Source organism: Mastigoproctus giganteus, chromosome 1 (genome assembly GCF_048544385.1).
Source record: "Mastigoproctus giganteus isolate SK-2022 chromosome 1, ASM4854438v1, whole genome shotgun sequence".
NCBI classification, from domain to species: Eukaryota; Metazoa; Arthropoda; class Arachnida; order Uropygi; family Thelyphonidae; genus Mastigoproctus; species Mastigoproctus giganteus.
Window position 1 is genome coordinate 53812979 of NC_143575.1, and position 16268 is coordinate 53829246.

The 16268-nt window shown below is 34.1% G+C and overlaps 1 protein-coding gene across 3 annotated transcripts in view; it reads right to left on the minus strand.

Annotated features, from left to right (window-relative positions):
- LOC150090805 (telomerase protein component 1-like) overlaps positions 1-16268 on the minus strand; it is an 827340-nt gene that overhangs the window by 9371 nt on the left and 801701 nt on the right. For all 3 annotated transcript variants that reach the window (XM_090372947.1, XM_090372938.1, XM_090372956.1), the window contains exons 51-52: positions 10811-10963; positions 4466-4570 (exon numbers count right to left, since the gene is read on the minus strand). In XM_090372947.1, the coding sequence (XP_090229073.1) occupies positions 4466-4570; positions 10811-10963 (258 nt within the window). The remainder of the gene's footprint in view (positions 1-4465; positions 4571-10810; positions 10964-16268) is intronic.

Sequence of the window (16268 nt, forward strand, 5' to 3'; positions counted from 1 at the left end):
GGATATCCCGGCCACGATACATGAAGGGAGCAAGAAAAAACTGGTTCCTTCGTGTATTGATCACATCATACGAAATAAATAAATTAGTTAAAAGGGTTCTTTTGTGGTTGTCTGGCAAGGGGAGAATCTGTAGGATCTATTCTTTTAATGAATGAATCTGATACCTCTTGTTGCTTTGTCTCTTTTAATAAAGCATCTCTACTCTTTTTGCATTTATTCACCTTCAGATATTTATAGAAATCCACAATAATTATTCTAGCCTCGTTATTTAGTGATTGCCTATAGCTAAATGGACAGTTAATGCCATTAAAGTTTGGGAATCAGTAGTAGTAGTGGCAATGTGATGCAAGAAAGCAAGTGTATGAGCTTATGCAGCATCAGCCAAAAAAAAAAAATAAATAAATAAAATAATCACACCATTCCCTCCAAATGCCTGTCCAGTTCCTCCTTAAATTTATTCAACCTGTCAACTTCCACAATGACAGATGGAAGTTTGTTCTAGCAATTAACCACCCGCTGGCTAAAGGCAAATTTCCGCACATCTATTCTACATCTGTCCTTTCTTAATTTGAATTTATGCCCCCTTAGGTTCGTAATCTGAACAAGTGGAAGGATCCCATCAGAATTCAGCGTGCTCAACCCATTCAAGGCCTTATACACCTCAATCAGATCACCGTGCAAGTGCCTAGTCTCCAGCCACTGCAATTTGCAGAACTTAAGCCTCTCTTGGTAAAAGGATCCCTTCATCCCCTCACCAATCTTGTTGCCCTTCTCTGTACACGCTCAAGTAAATCTACATCCTTCCTAAAATGAGGCCTCCAGACCTGTACGCAGTACTCAAGGCAATGGCCTGACCATTGCCTTATACAGAGGGACAATCACCTCCTTTTCCCTGCTAGCAAAATTCCTATATATCATTGACAAAACCCCATGACCTGCCCTGGCAGCCTGTCTGCATTGCTCAGAAAACTTCATATCTAACTGCACAATTACTCCCAGGTCTTTTTCATTTTCTACCACCTTAAGTGTAGTACCACACAGTTGGTACGTTTCTCTGGGGTTACTTCTACCCATATACAGTTCTACCCATATTGCAAATGCAAAGGCATTTGTCAAGGTTAAACTTCAGTTGCCACTTCTTAGCCCATCTGCCCAAATTATCTAGATCCTGTTGCAGTAGCACATTGCCATCACTGTCATTAACAACCCTGCCAGCCTTTGTATCATCTGTAAACTTCGACATTAAGCCTGATATACCTTCGTCAATATCATTGATAAATATACAAAACAACAGTGGACCCAACACCGAACCCTGTGGGACTCCACTAATAACATTAGTCCACGAACAGCAGCACCCATTGATTACCACCCTCTGTCTTCTCTCACTTAACCATCCTTTTATCCATTGTAGCAACTTACCCTTAATACCATTCTGCTCCAATTTGTACAATAGTCTTCCATTCGCAACAGTGTCAAAAGCTTTCCTGAAATCCAAATATATGATATCAAAATTATTTTTTGCATCCAGTTCCTTTGTAGCCACATCATAATATCCTATCAAATTTGTCAGACAAGACTTTCCCTTGACAAACCCATGCTGTGTCTGAATTATTGCTGCAGTCTTGTCTAGATGATCCTGCAATGCATCTTTAACCATCTGTACAGGAATTATCATTAATCTTGGCCACAATTGACAGTTATATTCATTATACATGCATCATATCCTTCATATGAACTACTTTCAGACAGAGAGTAACTAACTATTGGAAGAAATCACGATTTGTACAATTGGGTAGTTGGAATAAATTTTAAATTTATTCCAACTGCCCACTTATAATAATTTGTTCAATCCTCTTAAAGGAGGATTGGACAAATTATTAGCAGTTTTTGTATTAGTAGTTGCCACTACTAATACAAATGAACTTCCTCAAAACTTTCCAATTCATTTTAGCAAATTAAATTTTAGCAAACTCAGTTAAAATATCAATGACATCCATTTCGTTCTGCAATCTGCTACATCCCACTAACTTTTTCTAACAGAATTCAAACTATCAGTTGCAGCAATCGCCTCATTGGCTCTAATTAACGTCATGATTCCTTCTAATTAGAGACTGTACTTGTTCATACTTTATATTTCTTGACAGAAGTTTCCTAATCTGGAATATCCTCTTTTAGTTCAAATTCTTCTGTTGTTTTTAACCACCCTCCCAACTTGATATATCATTTGACTTTCTCTAATATAACTTGGAGAAATATACAAAGGGTACTAGGAAAGTTTTGCAATATGACGCAACAATGAATCACAGGAAGCTGCTTGTTGCTGCATGTTGAGACATGTTCATACGTGCATAGTAGCCGCCGCGCCAAGTCGATGGGCTGTTATTCATTAGTAGTGAGAGTGTAAAGTGCTTGCGATGGCATCGTGGTCACGAAATGAGATAAGGACAGTTTTGCGGTATAATTTCGTGCGTGGTTTAACCATAGACCAGTGCTTAGAAGAAATGACTCTTGCACTAGATGATGATTGTCCACATCGTACAACGATATTCAGGTGGTATAGAGAATTCCAAAGAGGAAATTTCACTCTGGAGGATTCTGAGAGGCCGGGAAGGCCACGAACGTCAGTTACGGAGGAAAACATTACTGCTGTGAGGAAAATGCTTGACGAAAACAGGCGAGTGACCTACCAACAGATAGAGGATACTTTGGGCCTAAATGCACCAGCAATTCGTTCGATTCTGCAAGATCATTTGCACGTGAAGAAACTTTGTTCTCTCTGGGTGCAGCATCAACTGACTGAAGAGCAGATGACACGACGTGTGACTTGGTGCCGGGAGATGTTAAAAAAGTTTGATAAGGGACAATCTCGGTATGTGAACAACATCGTGACAGGTGACGAGACTTGGCTGTACTATTACGATCTGCCGACCAAGGCTCAAAACAAAGTTTGGGTCTTTGATGATGACTACACACTCGTAATTGTCAGAAAATCCCAATCTGTAAAGAAGAAAATGATAGCTGTATTTTTCAAATCGAGTGGAATTGTGGAACGTGTCGTTTTGGACACGCAGAAGACAGTCACAGCTAAGTGGCATACTGAACAATACCTGCCTAAAGTCATTGGATCTATGAAGAACCTGCGGCTAAAGTCAAGAATGGATACCTGGTACCTCCATCACGAAAATGCTCCAGCTCACCGCGCCAAAGCCTGCACCGAATATTTGACCACAACAGGACTGAAACTTCTCGAGCACCCTCCCTACAGTCCAGACCTTGCTCCCTGCGACTTGGCACTGTTCCCGCATGTGAAAATGAAGCTAAAAGGGAGGCGGTTTTTCAGTGATGAGGACCTTCTACGGGCTTGGGACAACGAGTGTGCTTTATTCCCTAGTGAAACTTGGCAGAACTGGTTTAAAGATTGGTTTCGGAGGATGGAGAGGTGTATTGAATGTAGAGGAAATTACTTTGAAAAAATTAAATAAACAAAGCTGTATTGCAAAACTTTCCTAGTACCCTTTGTATAGCTAACATAATATAAAAATATATGTCAACAGTGAAGTAATTTTTTTTCCTTGGTAATTTTAATGTGCACAACTCCAGTTGATTTAACTTTCTATCTGTACGGACACAACTAGTAGAGATAGTGAGGCTTTTGATGTTACTATTGATTTTACACAATTCTTTGGTTACCTCTTAGATATATCAGAAAATCCTAAACACAGTCAATCTTTTCCTTGTGAACAATCCTTCAAAGTACACAGGTAATGTTAGTTGTCTTCTTGGTGCCTTGGATCACAACTTGAAAGAAACCTTGGTGAAAGTCTCACCTGCCATGGAGCTCCTGTCCCATGGGATAATCTATATTATTTCATTCTTCTTGATCTTTGCCAGACAAACCTGATGCAATTATCAGCATAAGGCAAATTTAAATTGCCTGATGCTGATAATTGCTTAGATTATTTAATTATAAATTATTATAAAGTACACTTACATGTATTAGCATTTGTGTTGATCATTAATTCTCAATCATTAATGAGGACAAACCACACATATTCAGAATAAACTGGAAATTTTTTTTTTTTTTGCCCTCTTAATCATATCTAAGTAATATGTTATTTGGTTTTTAGGGGCATTAGCAACTAAGGCCATATTGCTCTGGGGATATGCGGTGGTCATTCCCTGACCTTTCCGCATCCTCTGTATTTGGTGGTTACGGGCTCAAACATCTAAGTAATAAGAATTCTTATATGATGTATGTTAATATATAATCAATATGAGTATTGTTACGGAACTGGTAATGACCATCCTATATCACAGAACCCATTACCGACACTAAAATTCAATGTCAGCTATTGTTTCTAATGAGAAGTAGAATTTATCATTTACAAAACACTACCAGTCTAAGCTGTTTTCATCTTCTGTATATCAATTTAGTGAAAGTATATTAGAACAACAAAATTATTACCTGCTTGAAAGTGTTTAAATCCCATACTTTCAATGTGTTGTCTTTGGAACAAGAAAACAAAAAGTTGCCACTATGACACAGATTTGTAATAGAATCAGCATGGATCTGTTCAAAAATAATGTTTTAAAAATCTATAGTGCTTCCAAAATACTACTTATAATGTTTATGTAACAATGAATTTTAAATGCTTATTTAATAAAAGTGAATATCACTCTATTTGTATTTTAAAAATAACATTACCAATCGTTTTTCTTTTTTACAGAGAATTATGAAATTATACATAATACACAAGATAAAATTCCTGTTTACAATGATATTTCTACCCCTAAACCAGACAATTTTTTTTTTTTTCCCTCAAAGATTTTCAGAAAATTCTACACGCACACTTCATCTCAGAAAACTTGAATTTTTAAATGGTTAAAAATAGCCTTTCTTAACTATTCACAGTAAGCAATAGTTCTTAAACAAGCATAAATATTCTTAGTCTACATTGAAAATTAGTGAAAAAGGTAATTCATCCTCTTTCTTTTCTCCTCCTCTTTATTAAGAATTTGAGAGGTACATTTCTATTTAATGGCTCATTCTTAATTCAATCACAAATATGAAAAGTTGGAGGGACACATACACACACTACACTATCTTGTATCTGCCTTTAGTTATACTCATATTTATTTAAGTTACCATTCCATAGTAATTTGAACAAATATGACAAATATAAGTCAAGCTGTTGAAAGTCAAGTTTGATTTTTTTCCTTCATTTGGCTTTCCAGTTTGACTCCATATTGTGAGAGTTTGGCTTCCTTCTCATTTTTCATTCCAAAATCTAGAAGTTTGGTTTAGCTTTACAGTCTGACTATGTATTCTAAGGTCCCCCCCCCCATTGTTCATTCTACAATACAGGGGGGGAGGGCATTTGTCCCACAAACAAAGGAATGTGCCAAATACTTCATTTTCCATTGTACACACTATGGTATTGATAAACAATTTTTAATCACTTTAATGTAAAGGACTCAGCAGTGGCAGCAACCTTACAGTAGGCATGCAAAAGGAACACAGCCTAATCAACAGCAGTACTACTTATATGAACATATGTGTATATAGTGGGAGAATTTTCTGGATATCCTTCTGAATATCAGCCCTGGAAGCTGATATTCAGTTGGTACGCACCAGTATGGCCATTCTGGATGTTAAATAGTATAATAATAACTACGTAATAAAATTTAAGTAATAATATAAATTGTAATATAAACTTATAATATTGCACTTTCAACTAAGATGCAGTATCATCACTATTTGTGTACTGACTTTTGGCTGTGCATTCTTTAGGGGAATCACCCAGTTATCATTAACCTCGTAGTTGTAGCAACTACGAGGTTAATGATAACTGGATGATTCCCCTAAATAGTTTAGTTTTTACTTTGGTTTCATTGTTAGTGCATTTTAAATCTTGTGTAAGTAGTAAGCATGATTAGTGTGAGTTAATTTTTGTGCTGTGGTTTGATATTTATAAAAAAACATTAAAGCACATCCAGAATGAAGAGACACCAAAGTTTGGAAAAGTTTTTTAACATTCCTTCTAAATATATCATAAACATGAATCTTCTGACTCTGTGGGAGAACAAAGAAGAAACGGTATTAAGGATGAACCGCATCCTGGAATGTCTTTTGATACTGTACAAGTATCAGAAAAAAATAAAACAATTTCTATTTCTGGAATGAAAAACAACTTGTTTATTTCAACAAAAAATATGAGTTGCTTATTATTGCTAGTGATGTAAATGTTGGGTGCAAATGGTGTTCAAAAGTTGCATTTTTAAATGTTGAAAGTGCTAAACATTTAATTTAAATATTTCATCCAAATGGCAATATGTTCTCTTAAAGCTCATGATTCAGATAAAGAAAATTTGCAATCATCAATGAAGAAAAAATTAAAAGAAAATCATGAATCAGTTTCACATAATAAAGCTTTTGAAATAATAAAAACTTCCAAAAAAATATTTTGTTAAAGGGTGTTCGTAAAGCTCATGAAAACCATTTAGAGTTTACCATCAGAGTTTTTAACACTATCTCTATTGTATAATTAAAAATAATTGACCATTTTCAGATATGAAATATTTATAGAACTTAAAAAAAAAAAAAAAAGAATAATATTGATATGGGCATATCATTACAATCTAGATTGATGGTCCTGCTTGTTGAAAAACATATCTACTGAAATGGAAAACTTTTTTGTAAAATTTCAAACATTATTGATGAAGCTACAACTGTTTCACAATAAAAGTGTTTTAATCATTTACTTAAAATGCAAAATTCAAGACTTTGAAGATAGTTGAATGGTTTTTGTTGATCTTGTGGAGCTGGAAGGAACAACAGCTGAAATAATTTATCAAACTTTATTGTTGGATACTCGAGGTAAATGGTTTCAATGAAAAATATTTACATAAAAACCTTATTGGATTTTGTAACGGTGCCAGCATAATGCTAGGGAGAAAGTCTGGAGCTACAGCCAAAATTTTAAAAAACTTTCTGCATGTTTTAATTTGACATTAAGCCACAGTACTCAATTATCACTGGATGATGCAATAAAATATGTAAATTAATTTATATTATTTCTCGACAAACTTTGTTTTTCTACCATATGTCAAATAAATATCAGAGAGAATTAAATAATATAACTGAAGAGCTAAATATTGAAATAATAAAAACTGGAAGAATATTTGGACCCTGATGGGCAGCCTGTAGTGCAGTGCTAACTGTAGAGTCCAAACTGCAACAGTAGTGTGGAAATCACACTAAGCCTTATATATGCACATTAATAGAAATTGTGAAATGGGAGTAGTTAAACATTTGGAAAGTGAACTTTTTTTTTAGAGATTTAGCTTTAATAAACAACATTCTAACAGAGATGCCAATGCTTTCTTTAGCTTTACAAGAAAGAAATGTTTCAGTTATTAAAGCTGACAGATTAATTCAACGAATGGTAAAAATGATTGAACATACAAAATAAAGGAAACTATGAAAGAGAAGTGGAAGATATTATAAAAACGAGTAAATATGATATACCATTTGAAACAAAACTTAATTTTAAAGTATCAATTCTAAGAGGAAAAACTATTAAATTGTCTAATAAAGTATATTAAATTAATAAGTATATGAACAACGAGGCTCAATATGTTTTACATTATAAATTAATAAGAGATTTACCTCAGTAATTTCTTGCAAAATGCTTCAATATCAACACATCTGGTATGGATAGTTTAAGAGCTCCAAACCTGATTCCAAGAATACATTAAATCCCCAACCACTACTCATAAGTGAAAAACGACATCAGCATCATTAAATTAAATAAAACCAAATATGAATATTATGTAATTACGATAACTATCCTAAAGTGGATGAAGCTTTTTGACAAAGGTCGTGATCACAGGTTAGTTAACTAATGAAGTATAGGAAAATGCATTTGTTGTTTGATGACAAAAGTGAAAAATATAATGAACTTTTAAGTTTTTTCAATTTATTGAATCCCAAAACCTGGCCAAATAACGTTTGTGGAGCTCCGTGGATTGACGGTGAACAAAAATTAATAAAATTAAGCCAACTACTGAAATATGACATTCCAATAAATGATTTTTGTGAGTTAGTCAGTAACAGAAATATTGAATATATAAATATGTTTCAGATAGCGTTATAAGGGGTAGCAAAATTTTGAATGTAATTGCTGTTAGTTCAGCAGAAGCTGACAGAGGATTCAGAACAACAAACAATATTGCTGATGGTAAGAGAAATTCTTTACTTATTTGATACTACAGGTCACCTGATGACTCACTGAAAGATTTTGATGTGGTTTGATGCCCTTGTCTGAGCCATGTTAAATCATGGCTCAGACAAGGGCATCAAACAAAAGATCACACCAACAATTTCTAAAAATCAACAAATAATTTGGAAATTATTAGAATGACTTGATGAATGATTTATGCTACAATTTATTTCAGTTGGTAGTAGTTTTATAATATATATAGTTAGTTTATTTAGAGAATAAAAGAAATTTCCTGTATGTACATTCCTTACATACATTTTTTAATTTATATATATTACTGTATTGGTTGTTAAATATTTTTAATATCAGCTGTGCCCTTCTCAAATTGTGGATGATCTCCAAATACTGATCTCCAAGTAAACCTCCATTAGGGATTAGAGAAGTTAGTCAACTTCAGCAATTCTAAAACCCAATCTTTTCTTATTTCTCACAAAATAGAACTGGCTACTTCATGTTCATAATTTTAAAGAAAAATGCACTTCTTTACTTGGATTAGCCATGATTTCTAATCCTCCTTTGCATAAACATATCACAAATCCACTCCCATCATAGGACTCACAAAACTTGTCTGTAACTCAATGAGAGAGAGAGAGAGAGAGAGAGAGAGAGAGAGAGAGAGAGAGAGAGAGATCACTTTAATTAATGGTCCATCTTTCACAAATGCACATGTTTTCTACAGATATTTCCATGGGCAATGCTCTTGCACCTGTTTCTTAAAAACTAGTCTGGACACATGCACCAACTAGCCACTATTCATTTATTTCTTTAGTACAGCCTTCGTCTTTGTATTTTCTGAAAATTAAAACCTACAGAAAGTAAAGTGTAACATTTTTCTCAACCTTCAAAAGTATTATAGAATCACAGATTTGAATAACAATTAGTGTTTGCAGTTGCCATAAAAAAAAAAAATCTCTGTAACCATATAAACATTTAATAAGCAGTTTATGTTGTTCATAATAAATGGACAAATATGTATCCTTTCAAAACTTTTTTTTTTTATATTGCATCATAACAATACCCTGTAAGGTCTCCAAAAGAGGGCTTAACATTATTTTTGAGAAATGAGTGTTTTATTAATTTGTCAGTGAAATAAAACTGGAAAAAACTAGTAATGATTTATTGCTGCATCTCAAAATAATTATAAATGGTGTAACATTTAGAAATGCATTAATAAATCATCCACAAGTTTTTGAGTGGCCATAATTTTAAAGTGGGGTGAATGTTTGTTGAAGGAAACAAATATTCTGGAAATCTTTCAGTAACTGAAATGCTTATTTTACTGCAAAATTATAGACAATTGCCTATTTGTGAAAGAGACGAACAGGTAACCATTTCTTATTGTAAATATCAAGCCATTTTAAAAAAATATTTGGGAATGAGGTGCATAACAGCCAAAAATACATACCAAGCTTGTACAGTGGGTTTGAACTAAAAAAAAAAAAAAAAAAAATCGTGATTCCATACTAAATTAACTAAATTTAAAAACGAAAAAAATATTGAAAGGCAAAATATTTGAAAATATGGAAACAATTAAACAAAATGGAATGGAGCAGCTTTTGGCAATTCTGAAAATGAAAAGTATGTTTAAGTGCATCAATCACTGGCAGAAATTATGAAACAGATGCCTGTGCTGAAAGAGCCTGCATTTGAATGGGATTAACCTTCCATCCTTATAAGTACAATATCTTAGTTTTCACGGATTCAGCCCTGAAACTTTCTGATCAGCCAAGCCTGTAGTAATTCACGCAATAAATGTTATTTATTCCTACAAGCTTGCTATTAACCGATTTTCTTATTTTTTCAGTCACTCAAACTTCTCTGCTTTTGAGACACATTAATCTGTCTGCCAGTTTTAAATAATTGTAAAAAGTGGAAACAAATACTGAAATATTATTACTTTCCTTTATAACATTAAATATGAATGTGCTGAGAGAAGAACATATGTGGCGGGGCTGTGCCGAGCCATTTTAATACCCGAGGCAAGAATGAAAAATTGCACCCTACTGTTTAATGATGGCAATTATTTAATCTTTATTTTGGCACCCCTTTCAGCTTTTCACGTGAGGCAAGAGCCTCATTCGCCTCACCCTCGGCACGGCTCTGATATGTGGTTGTTCATAAAGAATTAATATGAAGTATAAACACTAATTGAACACAATACAATTACTTAACAGTTTGTGATATTTCTGGATCCTGTTTTGAATGTTGACATAAGTTTTCCAATTTTCATTTTTTCTAAATTAGGCTTGCTGACAGGATTCAACATGGATATTTGGAAACACTGCCAATTTAAGTAACTGCATTGTGTGGGAGTTTAGTTCCCAAATAGTATAACAGCTTATTTTAAACTGTTGTAAAACTTGCTATAAACATTCTTTACATAATAAAATTCCTTTTAATAATTCATGCAGCTTAATGTTAGTTTCACTTCATGGTTAATTCTATGATTCTTCATGTTTAATATATGATTTATAATTAGATTTTCATTAGAGTTCATTGAAGTACAGTAAAGAATAAGAATTAATTACCTTGAAGCAATGGCTTTTATTTTTTCTGTGAATATATATTCGACCAGTATTGTCTCCAGTAAAAAACGAACCATTTTCAAGAGCCAAGAGTGCTGTTGGCCATGATACACACGAATTTTCTTTTTTTTCCGGAAATAAAGTTAATATGATTTCCTGAAAAATACAATATAATTATTTTTTTAAAGATTTACCAAAAATAAACACTATTTTATCACAAATTAGAATTTCTGCAAATAATGCTGTAATGCTGAGAGGTGCTAACTGTTACCTCAGTTATGACTTCAGTGTCATAGAGGCAATGTTAAAGAGTGATCATTTAGGTAGAAAGAGAATTCTGGAGGAAACACAACATGGTTTTGTAAAGGGAAAATTAGGTTTAACCAACCTGGTTAACTATTTTGAGAGTCACTCATGAGTTGGATTTAGGAAATAATTTTGATATTTCACTTAGATTTCAGCAAAGCATTTGACTCAGTCCTGCATGAGAGGTTACTGTATAAACTGGAATACGTTGGAATCACAGGGAAAGTTCTTAGATGGATATCAAGATAGCTGGAGGAAGAGGGCTGTGATTAACAGTTATGCTTCAGATTTTATAATATAAAAATATGGGTTTCCCCAAGGATGAGTACTGAGACCATTGTTGTTTTTTATTTTCATAAATGATATCAGTGAAAGGACAGAGGGTATGATGTCAAAATTTGCAGATGATAATCAAGACTGGTAGAGTAGTTAATGATCAACACCTTCTCAGGATGACTTAGACTTCACAAATGGTGGTAGCTATCTTTTAGTTCAGCAAAATGCAAGGTCTTACATTTGGGGAATAGCAACCCCAATGGGCGCCTTCGTAGCCAGGTGGGAAGGAGCAGCAGCAGTGCGTAGCACACACTTCTTGATTAGACCGGGGTTCGAGCCCGTCACCAACAAATACGGAGGATGCGGAAAAGTCAGGGAATGACCACCGCATATCATGGAGCAATATGACCTTAGTTGCTAATGCTTCTAAAAACCAAATAACAACAATAGCAACCCCAAAATAACTTACACACTTGGTAGGGTTGAACTAAAAACAATAGGGCAAGAAAGAGATTTGTGAGTTAGGATACAGTTGGACACGAACTTCTCCTAACAGTGTAGATAGGCAGCAAGGAGGGCCTATGGTGTCCTATTGATGATTTATTGAACAATAGCTGTAGATATAGGGAGGTGATAATCTTACTGTGTAAGGCTGCACTTGGAATACTGTATCCAGGTGTGGAGACTGTATCCAAAAGAAGAGAGTTTCTTGAAAAGGTCCAAAGCTGGGCAATATCCCTGATGAGATTGGTAAAAGGAGTACTTATGAGGAAAGACTTCGAATATGTGGGCAGCAGAGCTTGGAATCAGACACCTTAGAGGAGATCTAGTTAAGGTTCATAAAGCTCTTAGAGGTGAAAGTAAAATGAATGAGGGTGAGTTTCACTATTATAAATGATTCCTGAACTAGGTGCCATAAATTCAAATTAGGGGGGGAGAGATGAGGGTTTCTGTTGTATACAGAGGTTTAGGCCAGACTGCAGGAAGTTTTATTTTAGGAGTGAGCTGTTAATTATTGAAATAAATTGCCTGTGTCGGTGCTTGAGAAAATTCAAAGCTCAGCTGATGCAGATACTTACTCAAGGAGGGAGTCAAATAGGTAGTTTATTATTGTTATGGCCAGTGCAGAAAATGCTCAGGGCATCCTTGAACCATACAGCTAATACTAATGCTAATTGCTTGTATGCTAACCTGCATACAAGCAATAAAACTAACTAAACTAAATAAAAATTTAGAAATATATCAAAACATTCATGGTAAAATAGGTTTAATTTTAAAAATTATTATTTTTTGATTACCCTGCTTATTTTATATTTTCAATAATTATTTTTGCTTCTCTATAGATTTAAACATAATTGTGTTAAATGTATTGGATAATAACTAAAAATTAACAGATAAATGCCTATAACAGGAATGGCAAACCAGTGGCATATGTGCCACGATCAGATGCCTAGGAATATATATGGGCACATGGCCAGCTATAAATAGTGTGTTATGTTTTTTTTTTTTATTTGAATAAAAATTTGTTTTATGGTCTGTCAGCTAATTGTGTGCAGCATATAGCAACAAAGTTCTCATTAGGAACTTAAGTTTTTTTTTTTATTAATAATAAAGCCTACTTTAGTAATTTTAGTCAGTTTCTAGGCATTCCCCCCCTCCCCCCCGTATTATGTAACAGTTGTTATTTTTAAGGTATTCCTTGAGCAGCATGATGTAGAAGTAAATTGTGTCATTTGAGGATAATAAAGCACTCAAATCTATTTTGGTATAATTTTTTATTTTAAAATTGGAAATATGTACATAATGGAGTGAAACGTTTCATGGCATTTTCTTACCACTTCTTCAGTGACTGCAAAGACAGTAACTAAAGGTTTCTTATTACGGAATTCCTAAAATTTTTAGTAGAATTAAAAGTTTTAGTAAATCAAATTTAGATCTAATTCGAAGAGCTTTGTTTTAGGGTTCATTATAAATAAGTAAATAAAAATAATATTCAAACGCTTACCAGTTGTCTTTGCAATATCAGCATCACAAAAAGTAATTTCAGTCACAAGAACTTGATTTGTTTATGGGTGAAACATATATATACACTGTTTTTAACTTAATATCATTGCCACCTGGCTGATTATAAAATGAACCCTAAAACAAATTCTTCAAATTAGATCTAAGTTTAATTTACTAAAACTTTTAATTCTACCAAAAATTTTAGGAATTCCATAATAATAAACCTTTAGTTACTGTCTTTGCAGTCAATGAAGCAGTAGTAAGAAAAAAACACGAAATGTTTGACTCAATTATGTATGTATTTCCAATTTGGAAATAAACATAATTACTAACGTAGGTTTGAGTGCTTTGTTATTTTTGTTTGAGCTTATTTTTGGCATGTAGGGTGGAAAAGGTTCACCATCACTGGTCTATAATAAAGAGAAGAGACCAGATTAAGGAAGGAATTAAACATTTTCTATATAACAATATTTGGTACTGTTAATCTAGAAAAGCTTTTAAAAATTTGACAGTAAAAATAATGAAAATTGTGAACTTTTTTATGCACTAAAAATGACTGATTTTAATGGTTGTTCAATTTTTGGCATTTTTGGGTTTGTTTTGGCTAGGCAGTTCAGAGAACCTACTGTACCTATCCTCTGCAGAATGAGAGATTTCTCTTTTGCAGAAGCAGCAACTAATCTTTTTAGTATAATGAGGTAATTGCAATTTTATGAAGCCAGTGAAACCTGTTTAGGAGCTTGTATAATGTAAGAAAATCGACCAAGGACTGGAAGTTGCACTAGTCACATATACAGCTATTTTAGTGAAAGATAACTGCTATAACAATGAAGTCTGTAGGATAAGTTTATGGAATATAATGATTTCAGTTTCATAAGCCAGAGAAAAACTTCTTGTAGGAGTTTCTTCAAGAGTTTAAGCAATTATGCAAAACTTTCCTCACAACATTTTTTCCTTTGCATACATATGACAGACTATCAGATGAATGCCTGATTATTTTAAAATAATTTTAATTGTAGTGTATTTAAGTATTAGTATGAACAATCTTATTAAATGTCTTTATATTTTACTTTATTTCTTTAGCTTTCTTATGATGAATCTTGAATGACAATTGAACAATTTGCTTGGTGAAAGCAGCAAATTGTTCAATTGTCATTCAAGTATACTTAACTAAATAACTAGATAAGGTCCTTGAGGTTGTCACAGACATTCTCTCAGATATGCCAAATAAGCTGTACTTGATATTCGGGTAACATTCAAGTCAAGTGGATCCAATTTTGGCAAAGTCCGGATGGTCTCTGACAGCCAAATCCTCTGCTTGTACCTTCACAATGGTGAAGGTACAAGCAAAGGTTATACCCAGGTTACTGTGAAGTAATCCTGGGTATAACCTCCATGCACAAGCACACTTTGGGTGACCACCCAGGTGTGAACCAATGTAAGCAGGGGTCGAGGTGTTGTTATTTTTAGGAGCATTAGCAACTAAGGCCATATTGCTCCGGGATATGCGGTGGTCATTCCCTGACCTTTCCGCATCCTCCATATTTGGTGGTGACGGGTTCGAACCCCGGTCTAATCAAGAAGCGTGTGCTACGCACTGCTGCTCCTTCCCACCTGGCTACGGAGGCGCCTCGAGGTGTTGTACCCACACCACATGGAGGAATGCCGCCCCTCTGTGTTACCCGGCAATACTAGGTGGTAGATGACTCTCATCAACCAGTGCAATACCACCACTTTGCTTATTGGAGGCTTGAACTTGACAAACATTTGGAGAGATTGGATGGGTGAAATAAGGGGTTGTTTTTTTTTTTTTTTTTTTTTTTTGGCTGATGCTATATAAGCTTGCTTTCTTGCATCATGTACCTTTGCTAATGCAAAAGTAGGGTCCATGACAAGATTTGACTTGGCCAATGACAGAATTTTGAAAATCATTGCTAAACCAAATTAGACAACCTAGATGCAAAATATGGGGCTACACATTTTTTAAATATATTCCCTTGAATAACATTCCCCTGCAAAAGGATAGACTTATCTATGTAAATATATTTGTTTATTACAAAATTCAGTTAATATGTATTACAAAGTTCATTTTCACCCCGTGAGAAATAAATATTGCTATTTTGTATGTTTAATACAAATCGTGGCACAGCTGTCCAATTATTGCCTCTGGCCATCTGGTTCCCTACTTACTGAAGGATGGCACTGATTTGTTAGAAATTACTTTTGTGTAAGCAAAAGCAGTTTATGGTATCTACAACGTAAGTGCACTCTGAAAAAACATCTTTCTGAAGAATAAGCTGTTAAATTAACAAAAGAATAAAAACAATTTTTCTAAGTTGTTTACATACACTCCCTCGCTCTCTGCATGATCAGTTGCAATTGTTATTGCAATTGTTGTGGTCAGTTGCAATTGTTATGCCAGTTCAAAGAGTCTTTTGCTACAGTATACAGTAATATATTTTTTGTGCCATTTTATCTGAGCTGATGTCTTTTTTTTGGAATTTGTCTCTTTAAATTAATTTAAAGTTTGTTTATATTAAATCTTATCTAGCAGTGTTATGGCAACAAAACATAAACGGACAGAATTAAGCCTGAAAATAAACTGAAAATTATGCAAGAGGAGGGAACGAAGCAAAACGGACATTACAAAGGAATCATCATCATCAGCCATTTTCAATCCACTGCAGGATGAAGGCCTCTCCAGCAACTTTCCAGTTCCTTCTGTTTTGTGCAATGGCCATCCATTTACTACCCGCAAAGTCATGAATTTCTTCTATCCATCTCCGCCGTTGTCTTCCAGGTTTTCTTCTAGCTCCTCTTGGGTTCCATTCTGTTATTTTTTTAGTCCATCTGTCATCATGTCTTCTATCTATGT